This window comes from Vigna radiata, chromosome 7, assembly GCF_000741045.1.
Source record: "Vigna radiata var. radiata cultivar VC1973A chromosome 7, Vradiata_ver6, whole genome shotgun sequence".
Lineage (NCBI taxonomy): Eukaryota > Viridiplantae > Streptophyta > Magnoliopsida > Fabales > Fabaceae > Vigna > Vigna radiata.
The window spans coordinates 27,595,051-27,613,964 of NC_028357.1; the positions used below are offsets into that span (position 1 = coordinate 27,595,051).

The 18,914-nt window shown below is 30.7% G+C and overlaps 1 protein-coding gene across 1 annotated transcript; it reads right to left on the reverse strand.

Moving 5' to 3' along the window:
- Window positions 1-754: 754 nt before the first annotated feature.
- LOC106767053 (transcription factor HEC2) lies at window positions 755-2,022 on the reverse strand. Its single transcript, XM_014651872.2, has one exon. It carries the CDS (start codon window positions 1,757-1,759, stop codon window positions 980-982), a length of 780 nt encoding a protein of 259 aa, XP_014507358.1. The 5' UTR covers window positions 1,760-2,022; the 3' UTR covers window positions 755-979.
- Window positions 2,023-18,914: the final 16,892 nt, after the last annotated feature.

The following is an 18,914-nucleotide window of genomic DNA, read 5'->3' on the forward strand; positions in this document are numbered from 1 at the left end:
GTTGTTTTAACAATAGTGCAAATGTCACCTTTGCTGAAGTTTCAAGTTTTTATAAACTATGTTTCAAGGTATTAAAACATTAAAATATGATCAAGTGTTTTCAAGTTTCAACTTATCTATGGGTATTGATTTTGTATATCCATATATTTAAATAATGATAGACTATATTCTTAAAATAAAATAAAAAATAAGTAAGAATAAATTCTTGGATATTTTAATTTTATAAAGGATCTAAGAAAAATAATAAAATCTAAAGATCAAATATTAAGATATAAAGAAAAATTATGAAGTAGATTATCACTTGGTAGATAAATGAAAACAAGAATCATTTGAAGGGCATAAGATGAGTGAAAAGCAAGAATCATAATCACCGACCTTCGTGCTATATATGCTGCGACATCTAGAGTAACTTCCATCACCAAGGATGAATTAAAGTGCTGAAGTGTATTTCATGTGAACCCTAACCGGATATTAATAAAAAGTAAAAAAAAATGAAATATGTTCATTAATTAAATATTTAAAAAACATACTAAAATTATTTCTTCTGGACGAAGAAAAGTGTGATATACAGATGATAAAGGGAACAAAAAAGTCTGAGATCTTCAAAAGATTTTCATATTATTCAGTTCAAGTAAATTTGTGTTTTTAATTAAACGCAGACGATTTTTTTATTTATTTATTGGGGTACAACTACTTTTCTTTGGCTTTTTATATTTTCTTGAAAGGAGTCGCCATAAAATGGAAAAACAGAAGATTATAGAACAAATTGATCCATATGGTTATTGAAATTTGGAATACCAGCATCGGCAGTTGCAAAAGCAAAAGAAATTCACCATAACAATGGCCATATATAACATGGAGAAACATTTTCTTGATGGCCCACCAAACCATGCATACACTAACAGTACACAGAAATCGTTGCTTCCCATCAGAAAACAAGAAAATTAACTCTCTCTTACATCTTCTCTCAGTTTATGAATTAGCTGAGCAATTGTTTGGAAGTAGAACCGAAAACTTGACAAGGTTGGCAACCCTTCATTAACAAAGAAGAATAGTTAACGTTGTTGGAGTTAGACATCCCTATTGGAAAACCGACAGCAGCAACAGTATTGTGATTGTGTTGTCTAGTTGCCCCAGCCTGTTCCAGTGTCTGGACCTGTTTCTTTAAGAACTTCACGTAGTGAATGGCCTCGTCCAGCATCGAAGCCGTGTCCATCTTGGTTCCACCTGGGACTAATCTCTGCAGAATCCTTATCTTCTCGCTTATCCTTTCCCTTCTGTGCCTCGCCGCCACGCTCTGCGGATCCTTTGAAATCTTCACGTTCCTTCGCTTCGGTGGCTTTATGGATTCAGGGTCTATGTGAATAGGTTGCATCACCGCTATTCTGAATATCATTTCCCTCATCGCCGCCATAGAGTTTTTCTTCTCAGAAGGGTGGGGGAAGGAAGTGGTGCTAGGCTGTGGGGGGTGGAGAGAGGGTGTCATAGGTTGCTGGATATAGGTGTTGTCATTGTTGGAAAAATTGAGAACATTTGGCGGTGGTGGATCAACGAGAGTCGGTGGAGTTCCGTTATTGAAAATGGTGGAAACACTTGTAGAGGAGCTTCCACTCGATAACATGTCGGCTTCTGTGTAAGGTGGGGTGGTAGTATAAAAAGGGTCGCAGAATTCGGAGAACTTTTCCATTTGCATCATCATTGCCATCACGTCCATGTTGGTGGTGTCACACGCGGAAGCCTTCACTATGTCCACATCCATGAAAGATGAGAATGGGGAAGGTGAGAAAAGAGAGATGCAGAGTATGGGGGCTCGCCAAAGGGGCACTGGATGTAGGGTTTGTATCAGAGAGAAAAAGAGAGAGAGAGAGGACAGAAGGGTTAAGGGGGGGTGAGAGAGAATAAAATAGTAGAAGGAGAGTGCAGAAAGTGCAGAGGATAGAAAGAAAGATTGTTATTTATCTCTGAACCGACCAACAACAACAATATCCAGCAGGGTCACTGTAAGTGGAAGCCCTTTTTATAGCAACTTGTGACTGATATTTTATCTTTGGAAACTTGAGGAAAATCTATGAACCTCTCTCATTTATGATATACTTGTTTTTACAAAAGTAAAATTATTGTAAGGTGGGGGAATGAGTTAAGAGTCTAAAGATTTAAGGTAGTGATAATTATAGCTAAGGAGCATAGAAAACATAACACAAGAGGTGACTCTGAAATTGAAAAATATTAATTAAAGATAAAAAAGAGTTGTGAGAGTATATGTATGCGTAGCTCTGATTCATTTATGGTGATTGGAATTACAGTATTATTAATAGTTATGATGAACCATGGAAGGGGGCAGGAGGTGTGTGGGGTTGAGTCTAGAGAAGTTTGGTGATGCACCGTTGATGGGTGTGGAAAGGGGAGAGGTCAAAGGGTGGGGGCATTAAAGATGAAGGGCTGAGAATGAAGAGGGACCACATATAGCGGTGGAAGTGGGGCAGAAGGATGAGTTGAAATGGTGGTGCATGAATCAATCAGCATTTTTGACTGAAAGGGTTGAAATTTTACTAGTTTGGTTTGATAAAGGAGCCAATGTAGCCCCCACAGTCACATGACATATGTCAGAACAAAACTGGAGATTAGTAAATTCACTGCAACCTTCAACCTTACCTCCGCCACCGTCGGGACGGGCCGCAAACACACAGATAGATCAAGATAAGGTACGGTGGGCCTCCGATGCATATATACTTGCCAAAAAATAAAACAAAGGACAAAACCCTCTACCACTTAACCAAATATACGCACATCATCAACTTTCTGCTTTCTTTCATCTTAAACCTCTCACTCAACATATTGTTTTAGTTTAAACACCAATTTTAAATTTTATATTAAAAACTTATAAAAATAATTTTATAGACATTCGCTCGCCGACAATATGGAAAATAGTCTGTAAAACAATAACAAATCTGTCTAGTGGGATTCTATAGATCATCGTCACCTTGAGTCTAATATTACTTTATTGATTATTTTTTTCTGTTTCATAACATTGTTTCAGTGATGTTTTAAAAAGGTAGGGTAAAATAAGGAGTTATAAGCTGATGGGAAATTGGAGAAATGAATTAAAAGCTTGCAATGTGAAAGGTAATAAATAAGTTAGATCCTGACGAAATAAGGTACTGAAATAGTCACTGGTGTGTAAGAACGGTTTTCGAGGTAGATTGGGAGCTAGCGGTGATGCGTAATTGCGGACCCTCCTTCTTTCTACTCTGCACTCCACTCACCACTTACTGCACCTCTGCATCATCATCCATCTTTTAAATCACTAGCATTTGCTCTAAATTTGATTTCCATTGGAATAATAAAGCAGGAAGAAGTGTTTCTTTTAATATCTTTAAAGAAAGAAAGTCATGGTGCTTAACCTTGGGCTGTACTGGTAGCTAACTGTTTTGGCAGAGCTTTTTCAGAATTTCTAAATAATGGAAATCAGCTTTAGCATTTTTGGTGCTTTTTGGTTTGCATCAACGTGTGCAAGTCAATAAATTTTGTGTTCTTTTAGCATAGATAGTTGGTCAGTTGAAGTACAATCTGAACGAACCGTGCTTCTCCCTGAATCTTATTTGTTCGAAAGCCACACACGCGTGGACATAAATAAGAATATGGAAATGTATGGTAGTAAAAAAAAGCATTATAATTTTTGGAATGTTGGATAGCAGGATGTATGAGAATGAAAAATAGTGTATATATTATTAAGATTAACGCAATAATGATTCAAAAGATTGGGGGTGTCTAATAATAGTATGTGGATAGATTAAAATATAAATGTTAGGTTCTCTGTTGCTGGGACCTCAGTGAAAGAAGGAGACAAAAGATGCTTAAAGGAATCAGAATTGAATAGTATATAATTTAAATAAAAGTGATCGAGAGAGAAGAGAAAATGAAGTAAAAAGGACAGGAGATAAGAAGATAAGGTGTTAATTATTATAATTGCAGGGAAAGTGGTCCCTTATTTTGATTGATATATATATATAAATATAAATATAAATATAAATATAAATATAAATATAAATATTGAGAATTAATTTAGTTTCACCCAAAGAGTGTAAACCTTGAGGAAAAGTGAAGAAGTAACCTTTGAGTTTGTCTTGGTAGAGTTTTTATAAGATAATAATTGTTACTATGGGAAGGATTGTTGAAAGGCAGTGGTAGGGTGGTAGGAAGAAGAAAAAGAAAGGAATAGAGTTAAAAAGTGTAGTATAGTAGTAGCAGTAGCTTTGCAGAGTCAACTCCAAAAAGGTTAAAATGGGTTGGCATTCTGCTTGCATTTTCAGTACTTACTTTCTATTTCTAGCTCAACTAAATATAGCTTCCACTTCTGCCAAACCCTTCCTTTTTCAACCTCTTTCTCTTAATCAACAATTTCTCCAAATTACTATTTCATTCTCAATCAAACCAAACTTCTAATCTCTCTTTAAAATAACAATATTTCTTTTTCTTCCTTTTATGTCCATCAAAAAAATGGAAAATCAAATTTTCTCCTCATCTAATCATTAAAAGATAATAGTTTAGTGACTGTTTCATCAAATCGAGTTCATTGTTAACAATAATGCAAGGATTTGTTTCTTAAACATTTACAATAAAAGAAAAAAACAAGTCTTCAAACCAACCATAGAAACATTGAACGATTGTCCAAATAGATGAAATTATAAGAATGTTTTTGTGTCATGACCATTCAATGTTGCAATGGCAACTTGCTTAACATGTGCCTGCTGATGGAATGGAGGATATATTTCTTTATTTTGCAAATTTTTAATGATTTTGCAACTAATTATACAATATCAACTTTTAATTATACTTCACTATATTCATGCTAAACTAGACATAAGTAAAAATAAAAACTTAAAAAGTGGTTAGAAAATTCAGTACTTTAAATTAATAAATATGTTTGTAAAGACTAAAAATATACAGAATAATATTTACACAAATTTAAAATGTATTTCAATTCTCTTGAAAATATATTATATGTACGTATAGACAAATGGAGATGGTTTAATTTCATTAAAGAAAACCAATAAATATCTCAAACAAACTTTTGTTTTAGATTAATCAATCCACTGTTGACATGAGATGTCAATACAAAATATACTACAATTTATACAATTCCTAAACATAACTATATGCATTACTTAAGAGATAAATTCAAACTACATTTACGGAATATACTTCATATAATTACTTGAAAGTCCATATACTACAATTTATTTTATTAAATAAGTTTTTGTAAGTCCAAAACTAACCTAATTAAAAATTTTATCCTTAATTTTTTTTTATACTTTTTACATCTAATATAAGTGAATTTGGTTTTAATAATTCGTCTACTTATTGTATTATATTTGATTTAATGGGTTGACATGTTAATTTTAAAATTTTCATTCTAAATTTAAAAGTGATTAATAAAACAATTTCATGATCAAATTTATATATTCATTGTAATTGAAGATTGAAAATTAGAGTTACTAAAAATAGATAAACAAAATTTAGTTAAAGATTCTTTTACTATGATAGGAGATGCTATTTGCACATCACGTTTGATTTTATTTTTTTTCACTTGTTGAAATATTTAAACTCTCTTCTTTCTTTCTTTAGCTTTTCCCAGGTGTTGCATAAATTACTTTTTGTAATGCTACTTTGGTATGAGATAATGGAGTTATATTTTATACATTATGAAAGTCAATTTTCACTTAGTAGTTATGTTTCTATAATACTATAAAAACTAGTTTTCATAATCTTTTTTGTACTTTATGAAAATTAACTTTTGTGATTAGTTATGTTTTAATACAATACGGAAACTAGTCTTTATAATATTATTTTGATTTAAATATGCATTTAATCTTTGTATAAAAGAAATTTTAGATCTTACTTTTTCTAAATTTTTATTTAGTTTTGGTTCTTTTTATAATTTAAAATTATTACTTTTTATCTCTGATTATATGACCATAGCTTACTATTCATGTGTTAATAATTAAAAGGTCAAGTGATCTTTCCAAGAAACCCACAATACTATTTATGATATAATATTATCATTTTGACATCTAAATAAAAAAAAAAAAAAAACTTTTAAGATCCATAAAAAAAAATTATTTACCAATCTAATAATAAATACTTGAGATTAAAAATAATGAATTGAAATTTTAAAGGGATGGAAATCAAAGAAAAATAAATAAATACTAAAATCAAATTTCACACATTTCATGAAGATTAATAACATTTATTTTAAATTTTATAGGGATGAAAATAAAGAAAAAATTTAGAAGAATGCAAACAAAAAAAATTACAACAATTAAAAATATTTAAGCCTATAATTTTTTATATTTTGTTTTCATAATATATTAAAATATATAATATTTTGAAAACTAATTTAAAACAATGTATTTGTATTTAATATAAAACATACAATCGTTTTTTTTTTTGGAAAAGGTAGAGATGAATAGAAAAAATGATGGATGGTGGGAAAATGAAAAAGGGTGTAGATAGCAACTTCAGTTTATATAGAGTTCAGGTCCAAATAATTGAAAATTTGAATTTCTTTCTAAATTCTGGCTTCTTTCTGCAACCCATCAATTTTTTTTCTCAACCTTCCTCATTTCTAATTTTATTTTCTGAAACACACTAAACTTATTTTGGAAACATTTTGTGAGAACACAGTTACCTAGTTTTCTGAAGGGGTGCAGGAAGAAAATTAATTGGGTAAACAAGCTTAAACTCTTTTGTATATAAACCCAACAAATCATGGAGTTGAAAAAATGCAAAAGTCTTGCAATTAAAGTTTGAAAATAAAATTGGTTTGATTGAACTTGAAGTGTACAGAGAAACTTAGCAACATAAATACTTAGTTGACAACAGATTAAGTTGGTTTAATAACTAATAACAATGGTGAGTTTCACCATATTAAAAAACGCATTTCTTCCCTTATTTATATCTACTTTTGGGCTAAAATTCTTTAAATCTGTGAACTTTGCTGGGCTATAAATGTTGGCTTAGAGCCTTCCCACGATGACACCTTCTTCCTGCACCTTCTTACATTTCTTTCTGTACTCTCATAATTTTTATTTTATTTCAGATTATATAATTTAGATTATAATTTTTATTTTTATTTTCAAATATAAATTTTGTTTTAGAATATAATATCCAACGTATAGAAATTATATTTTAAACTATACAATTCAAAATATATTTATATTTCAAATTATACAATTTAAAATTATTTTTTATTTTGTATTCTAAAATATAAAGTCCAAAATATAAAAAAAATTAATATTTTCCTAGATTGTTTTTAATATGGAACTCATTTTCTTCTGAATATTTAAAATGATTCTAATTTTTGTAATTTAATTTGATTTGATTTTTTTTCATGTATAAATCATTTTTTAGATGTTAAATATATTTGTTACGTGTTAATTAATAATTTTTTAAAAACATAATAAAAAAATTAAAAAAATCAAACTTTTAGAAACACCTATTAAAAATAAAATCTCTTGTTTTATTACATTATCTTGTCTACGAGTATCTTTGAAAAAAAAAATCTATAAACACTTTTAAAATAAAATTATTGGTTAAAATAGGGTCGGTAATGAGATTTTCGTCGCTATGAGCAAAGTAATGAAAGGATATCCTTTAAATTATTTTCTTGTAATTTGTTTTCGAAATCATTAATAATTGTTTTTAAAATCAAGATTTAATACATACATGCATATATTATATACCCCTCTTTTAACAATAAACATCTTCTACCTCTACCTTTCTTTTAAAATAATTAATCGAATAGCATAATCACACTTGTCTGTACATTAATATTGTGTTGACTGATTATTCTCTTTCTGCAATTACTTTATTTTTCTAATGAAATCATGCATAATATTGATGATGATAAAATAATTTTTATCTCTAGTATATGTCATCACATCCTTCTTTTTTGTGTCCAAAAAAGTAGGACACTTTCATGGTTACCAACTTTTATCATGACTGAAAAAGTGAGCTAATGTATCAAATTAACACATTCATACACTAAAATCAATTTCTTTAAATAGTAGTTTTAACTTATAAACAAATTGATTATCTTGATTTTTCTTTTCTCTTGAAAATACTTCAAAAGTAGTTTTTCCATGATCTATTACTTTCATCTAAAAAAATGTGGTCTATTTGTCTCAGTCCATTTAACCTAAATTTGAATGTGTTTTTCTTATGTAACTCGTGGACCCCACAATTTTTTAAAAATTTAATATAAAAAATATATATTACTAATAACTAAAACATGTAAATTTAAGAGGGGAAATAACTTTAATAGTTGAATAGTTGTTGAAGGTGATATAATATTTTTATTTGTTATACAATTATAGATTAAATAAACCTGATGCAGAAACCAAAAATAGATGGTTTAAGATATAATACTTGATTTGACTATTTGGATTGTATGAATATGTAGTTTGAAGTCGTTCTTGTATTTGGTGGTGTAGTAACTGAAAACCATCAACTGCTACCTGGGATTAATTCGTTATAACTCACCTAAGAACCTATAGGTTAGGACCTCCTGACATTCTCACAAAATGTCTTACCCATTTCTAATTGAGAATCGGTAATCATTAGAGTTTCAAGATGAACGTCGTGAAATTCGTTATCCATATTCATACTTTACTAACTTGATAACCAATATTGAAATATTCCTCCTTGGAATTCTCTCCCGTACCAATTGTAACTTCATAACTTAGTTAAATATCAACATAATTGTTCATGCGCAACAGATCTATATAAATAACTTCACCATCCTCAAACAACAATGAAAACAATGTATCAGTCTCAGTATCCTGTGAACGTTGGAGACCAAACAGAACCTCACCACCTAAGAGATAGACCGAACGGTCAATGATAGGTACGACTGAGAAGATAGTCGAACGCTATTAAGGACCGATCACTAGGGAAATACCGAATACTACCACAAGGCCGAGTACTAAGAATTAGGCCAAACGTATTAACGAAACCTAACATTATTGTAGACCAAGTCCTATTGAAAGAAGACCGAACACCAGCGCAAGACCGAGCACTAGTACAAGACCGAGTACTTGTACATGATCGAGCACCAGTATATGACCGAATACCAATACTAGGCCAAATGCTAGTACAAGATCGAATACCAGTACTAGACCAAATGCTAGTACAAGACCGAATATTAGTACTAGACCAAATGCTAGTACAAGACCGAATACCACTACTAGACTAAATGCTAATACAAGACCGAATACTAGAACTAGACCAAATGCGAGTACAAGACCAAATACCAATACACACCAAGTACTAGTGTAAGAACGAGAACTACTAAGAGATCGAGTGCTAGTACAAGCTGAGCACTACTAAGAAACCGACCACCCACCTAAGACCGAACAATCATGAACGGGTAAGACTCTAAAGAGATCGAACCTCGTTAATGACCAAGCACCCGAACATGGCCAAGCGGTCAACAACAAATACTCAACTTTCTGCATAATTTTGCAGAACTTCTGCAGAATTATGAACCTGCTATAATTTACCAAAACTAAAAATTTTTCCCAACTTCTAATCCTCTATACATGATTCATATACTAATTTACACCTATCCAAGGGTTCCTAAATCTTTCTAACATAATTCCAAAGGATCTCATACCATATTTCACACCAAATTCTGCATAATCAACAACCCAATGACACTCAATGTGTTTTCCTACTTTTTACACGTTTTAGAGGGACCTAAGGGTTCTAATAGGTCCAATTACATTTGCTCAGACTCTCCCCACTAACAAATTTCGCTCCTAACCCCAAATTCTTATTTTCATCTACTCACTTCCTTAAAACCAAACGGTCGAACACTATGCAAGGACTCCAACCAGTTCATAGTTTTCAACATTTTTGATTTCAATCAAACATTCAATATACACACATGCAACCATCCAAACAGTAATTTCAAACATGGAAAAATCACAATTAAATTAACCATCTTCCCTAACCTCTTAACTGAACAACAAAACTTGACAAACTTAACCTTCTTCACAGTTTTGCTAAACCGCAAGTGATCCTAGGACAAACTACAAACTTTGGATTGAAGAAAAGAAACCAGCCACCGAACCAGAAACAGAATCGAATGAAGAGCAGATGAACACATGCAAACTGAACAGTGTTTGCATGTACTAGAAATTTCAAGAATAAAAGAGAGACAAACTTACCGGCTCAAAAACAATAAATTAATCAGTGAAATGGAAGCCCTTGACACTCGAATTGCTTAGGCATGACCTGATTGTTGAAGATATGAGTGAAGAAATCTAGAGAGAAAGAAGAGCAAAGGTAGGGAAACAAAGGTTTTAGAGAGATAAATAGTTTTAAGATAATGAACCATTTGTTAAAATTTCCTATTTTTACTGTTGATGTATTTTACAACTAAAAGTTCAGTTCTATTATTTTAATACATTTATTTACTCTATTACTTCTATTTTCTGAGTTCTTACAGAAGATGATATAATACTTTTATTTGTTATAAAATCATAGATTAAATAGACCTTATGTAGAAACAAAAATAGATGGTTTAAGATATATGTTACCATTTTTGTTTAAATATTTTTTTAAATTTCTTTTGTTTCAAATTCTGAATATGATAGATGAGTCTTACTAGTTTTGGGCAAACAAGTCATGATTAATTTGGGCTTTTAAGTGGAAATGTCAGGTCTGGACCCACAAAATTAACTTAGTTGAAAGGCAGTTTCTTTATGCACCTCCATATGTTTCTTCCAGTATTCCTCCTCCTTATGCAATTCTCAAACTTTTCGGATTTATTATCAAAAAATCAAAACTAACTTTTAGACTGTACAATTTAGGAGTAAAAAATAACTTCCAGAAGTTAGAGAAAGAATTAAGATAAAAATAATTTTTGAATTAATTATATAATTTGGAAATCATTTGACTTCTAATTATACAAAAGTGATTTTTAGTTTCTGGAGTGTGCGATCTAAAAGTTCTATTTTTAAGGAAAAAAATATTCAAATTATATAATTTGAAAGTTGTTTTTAACCTTCATATTGCATATTCTAAAAGGGAAAAATTGGAAATTTTGTTTACATGAAAGTGCAGGAATAACCAAAAGAAAAGAATCAAACATGTAATTATGCTTTTTCATATATTTAAGGATCTTATTTAAGAGATATATTTCACATCACTTTTTTACGTATTTTAAAAATATATAGCTAATTTATAGAAATCAATAAGAATGGTCTTAATAGTTAATTTTAGCTCATAAATTTAAGTTTTATCACAGAAAAAAAAAGTTATAAACTTAAATCATTTAAGTGATGAATAAGATTTGTTACTTGTAGTTTATTAATAGGCGGAATAATGCATCCTTATAAAGTTGTGCTCCACGAGGATGAATGAGTAACATAATTAAAAACCTAACATAGGGAGAGAACAATTATAAATGGTTGTTAATACCATGCAAGTTAAGGGTCAAACTAAAGAGGGAAGCTAATAATTTATTAAGACAATGACGAATAGTTGATTTCAGAAGATGATCGATTATTTATTCATATTAAGAAGGAGACAACTCAACTTTTGTATGAGATAGTAGTAAAAATTGTTCATAATATTATCCTACGAAAAACATGTGACTGTGTTTATGATTTACTATGACATTAATATGACTCCAGCGGAAATAAGTAAAGATTTATTAATAGATTCGACAAGAAAATTAAACATATTTTATTTATTTGTTTGTTTCAAATGGAATACTGTAATTAATAAGAGTTACATGGGACATAAATCATGTTTTACTTGACTAAACTTAATCGATTAACTAATTCCAACTACTTTAGGAACATGCAATAAATTATATATTTTTTACTTTCATTCCTTAGTTAGTTTCTTGCGTACATTATATAACCTTAGTATTTCTTAAGCTGAAGGAGTTTTATTAGGTAATAGTGATCTAATTGCTGACTTGATTTTGGTCCCTTTTGGTGGAGAGGGGGTTAGTTACATTTTTAGGTTGTATTAATCTAGTTGTTGACTTTTATTGGAGTCAATTGTGTAAAGGAAAAAAATAATAATTAAAAGGGTATTTGCAAAGGATAAATTGAAGAGTTTAATTGTAACATAATTTATAGTTTGAAGGTACATATGAGACAATATTTTTTTGGTCCCCTTGTTAATGATAGATGAAAACACGTAATTTAATTCACAAGTTGACCGAATCCCCTTGGAAGATCCAATAAAATAGGAGGTTGAAGTTTTAGTTATGTACACTGAATGGAAGGGGATAAGAACAATTGAAGTATTTGTAATCCAATTGTGTTTCCAAAGATGACCACTGGTGGGAAAGTTGACATTTGATTACGAGTCACTCTAACTCAATGGGCCTAATGTAACGCCCCGGCAATTTACAGGGACTGCTGTCTGTCCCCACACATCAACACGAGATTTTCCAGTATGTTTTGTCTTCACTCACACATTTTTTGAGAAAACTTCCCGGAAGGTCACCCATCCCATAATTACTCTAGGCTAAACACGCTTAACCATAAAGTTCTTATGAGTTAGGCTACCGAAAAGCAAATGCATTTGTTGATATGAGTAGTCAAATCAATTTCTTTAAGCTATCCTTCAACTGTATAGTCCCATACCTATACAATCTCCAGATTCCTCTCATTCTGGTGTATGTTCGATTCATCCATGTGCCTCTTCTACTCGAAACTTGTCAGGAGCCGCTCCTTATCCGTGCCCCTGCACCGGCGATCACTCCCCGCTCTCGTCAGTGTCCGGGTGTCACACCTAACGCTTTTGCGACTTCAAATATCCTAATTCTCTTTCAATACCCAAAAACGCAACGTATACTATATAATACCGTGGTGGAACTAAATCAAAGGTATTTTAAAGTAATTAGCGTATAGGTATTTATGAGGAGATGATTATGTAAATTGTTGTTATGCAAACATAATAATGAGAGGGTACATAGGTTGACTGGAAAAGTAGGGGGCGATGATGCATGCATGAATGAATGAAGGAGAAAATATGTGCAGCCGAGGGCGGCAACATATAAATGATTTTTATCTTTTTTTTTCCTTTGAACCTAGACACCACTAATTCATGTTTATTTTTCATGAACTCAGCTTCTGTGAATATTTTAAACATCCCAATCTGCAACTTACAAACTCAAACGCCAACTACGACCCACCAAATGCCAACTTGTCCACACCTCTTACCCCTCAATTAATACAATTAAATAGCCACTCTTCATTCAATAAAATACAAACAAACACACTCAGTTTTCCAGAAATTATATCATTCCACTCTCACCAACGCCGACGCAAGTGCACAGGAGATGGGGCCTAATAAATACCTATCACCCACTCTCAACAAATTACATCACCAACAATTATATTCATTTTATAAAACATTTAAAAGTAAAAAAATAAAAAAATAAATATACAATAACGTTATTCAGTTCCAGTTACTAAATTGGTAGATAAGAATTTGGGGAAGGAAATAAAAATGATGATGAGGCCGAAAGCAAAGACATCCATCACTTACTTGCGAGGCAGAGTCAGAGTCTGATTTTACGGAATCAGAATCAAATTTCCCTCGCTGGGCCCCCCGCCATTTCTTTTTCATAAAAACCAGAGAAGCCCAAAACGCAGCCTATCACCGTCCGCGATCCATTGGGCCCACTCACAATAATAGTTATAATAGAAAAATAATGGGGATGCCACAAATACCAAGAGATCAACGTAATTTCATAAATAGTTTTAATTCTTTAAAATTATTCTGGGACCCTTCTATTTAGGAAACAAACACTTCCCCAATTCTTTTGACGGTCGTATTTTTTTTAGTTTTATTGGAGATGAAAAAGAAGGAAATTGACGAGTAAAGCGCCCCTCACCGCGCTTGTTTCATTGGAGGAAATGACAAAAGAAGATTCATGATTCATTTGGTCATGTGAACCAATCAATTAAACCTTCGCATGAATGAATTGTTAGGGGTCCATCCATCTCTCACTCCCACCGTCGGCTACGTAGATTGTTAGGTTAACTTAGTTTCTACAAACGCTTCGTTGCATCTAAGCTCTCACTTCCTTTTCTCACTCCACAACAAACTTTCCATCTCTTAACTATGATTTTTCCTTCCTCCCTTCTGCTCATCTTTTTAATTCATTCATCTTTCCTTCTCAACCTCAATTTCTTTTCTTTTTTATTAAGCGTCTCAACCTCTCTTTAACAAATATCACAACCTACCCTGTGCTTTTCCGACATTGATGTACGAGGAAAATATTGCAGTGTGCAATGTTTAACTGTATGAGATAGTACATATGAATAGCAGAATGTTGAGTAACAACTATTCACCACCACAAGAGGTTGAGTAGTAACCCTCAATTATAGTCACTCCGTAAGAGCTTGGCTAATACACATCTACATGACACGTTCAAAAATGCATTGATTAAAACATCCTATATCTATGCACGTTTTTTATGAAATGGACATACCCATTCTAGTATCTGCTTTCAACTTTGTTTAAAAATGCTCAAGTTTAAACTTGCCTAAAGAACTAAATTGCTTTATTCTGAGATCTTTTTTTGTTTGAAATTATAAATTCAACTGAAAAAGCCGAGTTAAGGTAAAGATTTTTCTTTTAGTGTTCATTCATTATAAATTAATCCTTCATTTTTTAAAATCATATTATCTTATCTACTTTTAACTAAATCATGAAAGAAAAGAATCAAGTCTAAACACTATTAAAAACAGGAATTAAAATTTTAACAAAGGTTAAAAAAAGTTCATATGACTCGAAAATTCCAGAAAAATGGAATTGGCTTCACACGTCTACCTACGTACCTTTACACACATTTTTCAACCTGTTATTCAAAAGAAAAGTATTTCCATATTAATAAAACACTAAAATCCCTACGTTTAATACTTTACTAGTGGATTTTTTCGTAATTTATCGTTTAAACAATTATTTTATAAACCCGGCACTTCCTCACATCACATTAATTAGTCTTTATTTAAATCAATTAAATGTCTTTATAAGATTCAACACTTAAATGTTGCTTGTGAAATATAACATGACATTTTAAAAGACTAGTTTCACATGCCAACCTTCCTATTTATAACTTAATAAGTAGTAATCTCCTGACCATGAGTCAATAATAATAATAATAATAATAATAATAATAATAATAATAATAATAATAATAATAATAATAATAATAATAATAATAATAATAAACATAAGTATGATCAGTTTGTGAAATGAAATTTCCATAACACTCAAAACATAAATATCAACATCTTCAATAATGAAATCTCTACTTTCAGTCATGGAACCAAAAAGTCTATCTCAAATCAATGTTACTCAATTATCACAAATTAATATTTACTTATAATTTAAACATGTAACTCTTTGAATTTTGGAAGACAAGTAACAAATTTGTTCACAAGAGACCAAAAACTAACTTAGAATTAATGTTTATTGTTTTGGGTGTGTGGTCCAGAATCTTTATTGAACACTTTTTCAACACTTTTTTTTTTCATATAAGCTTAGGTTGTCTTGAACACAATTAGTCAAATTTTTCTACGTTCTCGCTGCTCAAGCTCCAAATCGTACGGGAGGGTACTTATCAACTACATTTCAACGCTCAAGTTAGTAATCTAATTGATGGGGGTCATAGTAAAATTTTCAATTCGCAATAAATACAATCAATTACTTTCTTACCCAAAACATGTGTTTATAGATTTTGAGATGAACTTATGATTAACGAAACTGTAATCATGACCCAATACCTCGTAAGTAAGGTTTATTAGAAAACTTGATTAAATATTATACTTAAAGTTACCCAGAGCTACAAACCATTCGATCTCGTATTTCTATGTCTGACCATCCAAAAGTATAGACCATACGAGCATACGACACATCTACTAATCTATAAAGTAATTACGATTGCTCTTTTTACTCTTTTCACTTAGTATTTAACGATGTAGGAATTGATATTGACTTTTCACATTTAATATCATTATCTAAGTGACATGGAAAATAGTGAGGTTTATATATCTCCTTTATTTAGTAACTTTAATACTCAATGTACTTTATATTTCATTTAGGACTATTTTCCTATTTTTGAAACTATTTAGTTCAATGCTCAATGACTTCAAGCCAGTATAATCAAGTGTCCTTGCCAGGCCGTCATCAACTAGAATTTAGAGAGATAACGAACCATTACCACTAGTTGGTCATTGTCTAATTAGTTCTATCATGACAATACAAAAACTAACTCTCAAACTTGACTAATAATATAAATATTCTTTTGCATATCACACGAAGCTAAATATGATAAACAATTTAATACATTTATCACGTAATTTATAAGCATATGCCATAAAAAAATTATTATAACAATTATACGAATTAAGAGACAATCAAAAGGATCAAAACAATAGTATAAATCTAAAGATCTATCAATAGAACGAGATATGTTTTCCTTTAAAAGAGATTGATCTCGACCCATCCTCACTCGTTCCTAACTTGAGCCATTTGCACACTATCCAAAATTATCCTCAGTAGGTTTACAATATTCACATTACATTACCACTTAGAACCAATATATTATTTAAAAACATGAAAGTAATAAAATTAATCAATTAGTAAATGAAATTACTCAATATTACTTATACTTTGTTAATTTCACCAAAGACCGATCGTGATAGAGATCCTATAGTAGTTGATGAGAACATAAATAAAGCTTAAAGACTAAAAAATTTTGAAAAATGATAATCATTTAGTTGGTAGAGAATGGTGATAATCTATTTCATATTCTAAGTGAAACTTCATGGGTGTTTTCTTTCTCTCAAACTAAGCATCTGAACTGAATCGAAAACTGATATATAAAGATAGAACCGAAAAGACACAGAGAATGTGTTTATTGGTTTATATGTTTTGCCCATCAATATGCATAATTTGGCCATAATAATGTGACATACCACCAACTAGATAACGAGACAGAAAAAGATCACTATGTTAGTTAACATAACTAATTTATAAGATTTCACAAGCACTATATGCAAAATAAAGCTACAGCTGAACAATCATCCAATTTCATGTCTCCCTAAATCAGTGCACCGATATATAGTGTTGCTCTTGTAACCAAAGTGACTACTGAACTACTTTACCTACAATATATTTTTTAACACTTTTTTATATAAAAAAAAATCAATTTTACCTTTTTATATAAACAAATCAATTTTTAATACTTTTTTGAAGTGGCAAACATGTGATCTATCATTTACAAACTAAATTGATCTGGCTGTAACATTTTTTTATACATCACTAGTGGAAAAACATAAAAAAAAAAAAATTATTTTAGCTATCATCTTCATTATTGTATTTTATATTATGATTTTCATGGATATTTATACTATCATTAATTTATATATATATATATATATATATATATATATATATATATATATATATATATATATATATATTAATTCTAACTCTTCTTTAAACAAAGTGTAAAGATAAATAAATAGATTAAAAAAATACTTTAATATTTTTTATATACTGTACAGAGAAAAGATTTTCTCTGAATATTTACCATAAAAACTGAATTCAAGAATATTAGCTCTGTATGAAATCAATGATCAACAACACACTGAACGATTAATATTTGTTTTCTATTTAATGGAGGTAAAAAAAAATAGTTTAGTTATTTATATAGTTTTGATTTTTTGTGATTTTTTCAAATAGGTCTTTTAATTATTTTTTATTTCAATTGGATTCTTAATTCTAAAAAATTATGCAATTGGATTCTTACTATTAAATTAGTTGAACGACATTAAATGTCGGCTAATGTGGTATGGTAACATAGTGTAACTAATTAAAATACGTGAGAAACGTAGGACATTTTATCTGAGGCAATGATATAGAATTTTATATATTAAACATTAAAAATTAGTAAGATATAACTAATATTAAATTGGGGATTATTTTAGGGAATTGCATTTCACGAAATTAAGGTTCACGGGTTCTATCATCCAAATTGGGGATTGATTGAGTGAAATTGGAGATTGTGATGGACGAAGAGATGTTGGTTTCTGATTTTCTGCAAGTGGTTCCCATGTCGGCGCGATTTGGAAACTCGCGGTGGCTTTCGCAATTTGGTTTCTGCGTTTTGGGGTTATTGTTTTGTGAGGGAAAATAGAGGATGAGACTCGTGAACTTTTTTGTTAATTTGTGGTTCAACGAATATGAGTCTATTTTTGCAGGTGTGGAGGTGTGAAATGTTGGCAAACTCGCGTTTTTCGTGAAAAAGATGATGGAGGTGCGATGGTATGATTTAAACCTAGAAAATTTTTGTAAGCAAGAATAATTGAAAAAAAAAAAAAAAGTGGCGTGGAAGGAGGAAGTTGGATAGAATAAAATGTAGATTGGATTTGCACGAAGTGGAGCGTAGATCTAAAATATGTGAGTTGGGAAAACGTGATTGAAGTTGCTTTTTTTGGGGGTTGATAACGTGAATGAGGTTTGATACTCGGAATGGGAACTACTTACAACATATGCTTCTTCTGATGCACCTGATCTCATGTCATCTGTCAACGTAGATGAAAAGGTTCCAAATACAAATCCAATAATGCATGTACGTTTCAAATTACGTTTGTGGAGATTCTCAGTCTCAACTTTCAGACACACAATGTGTATATCGTTTCCTACCATAATAAAGTATTTCTTTATAACAATAATGCTACTTCATAAAATAAAAATAAAAAAAAAATATTCTGATTGGTCTTTGTTGTGCTTGGTTTGTAAGCAACTTTAGCATCTGAATTACCGTAACTTGTCAACCAATGACTTTAATCACCACTTGCTTCCCCACTCTG

What these genes read in the sequence shown, in the direction of transcription:
- LOC106767053 (XM_014651872.2), bottom strand. Translation starts at nt 1,759, where the DNA reads ATGGATGTGGACATAGTGAAGGCTTCCGCGTGTGACACCACCAACATG.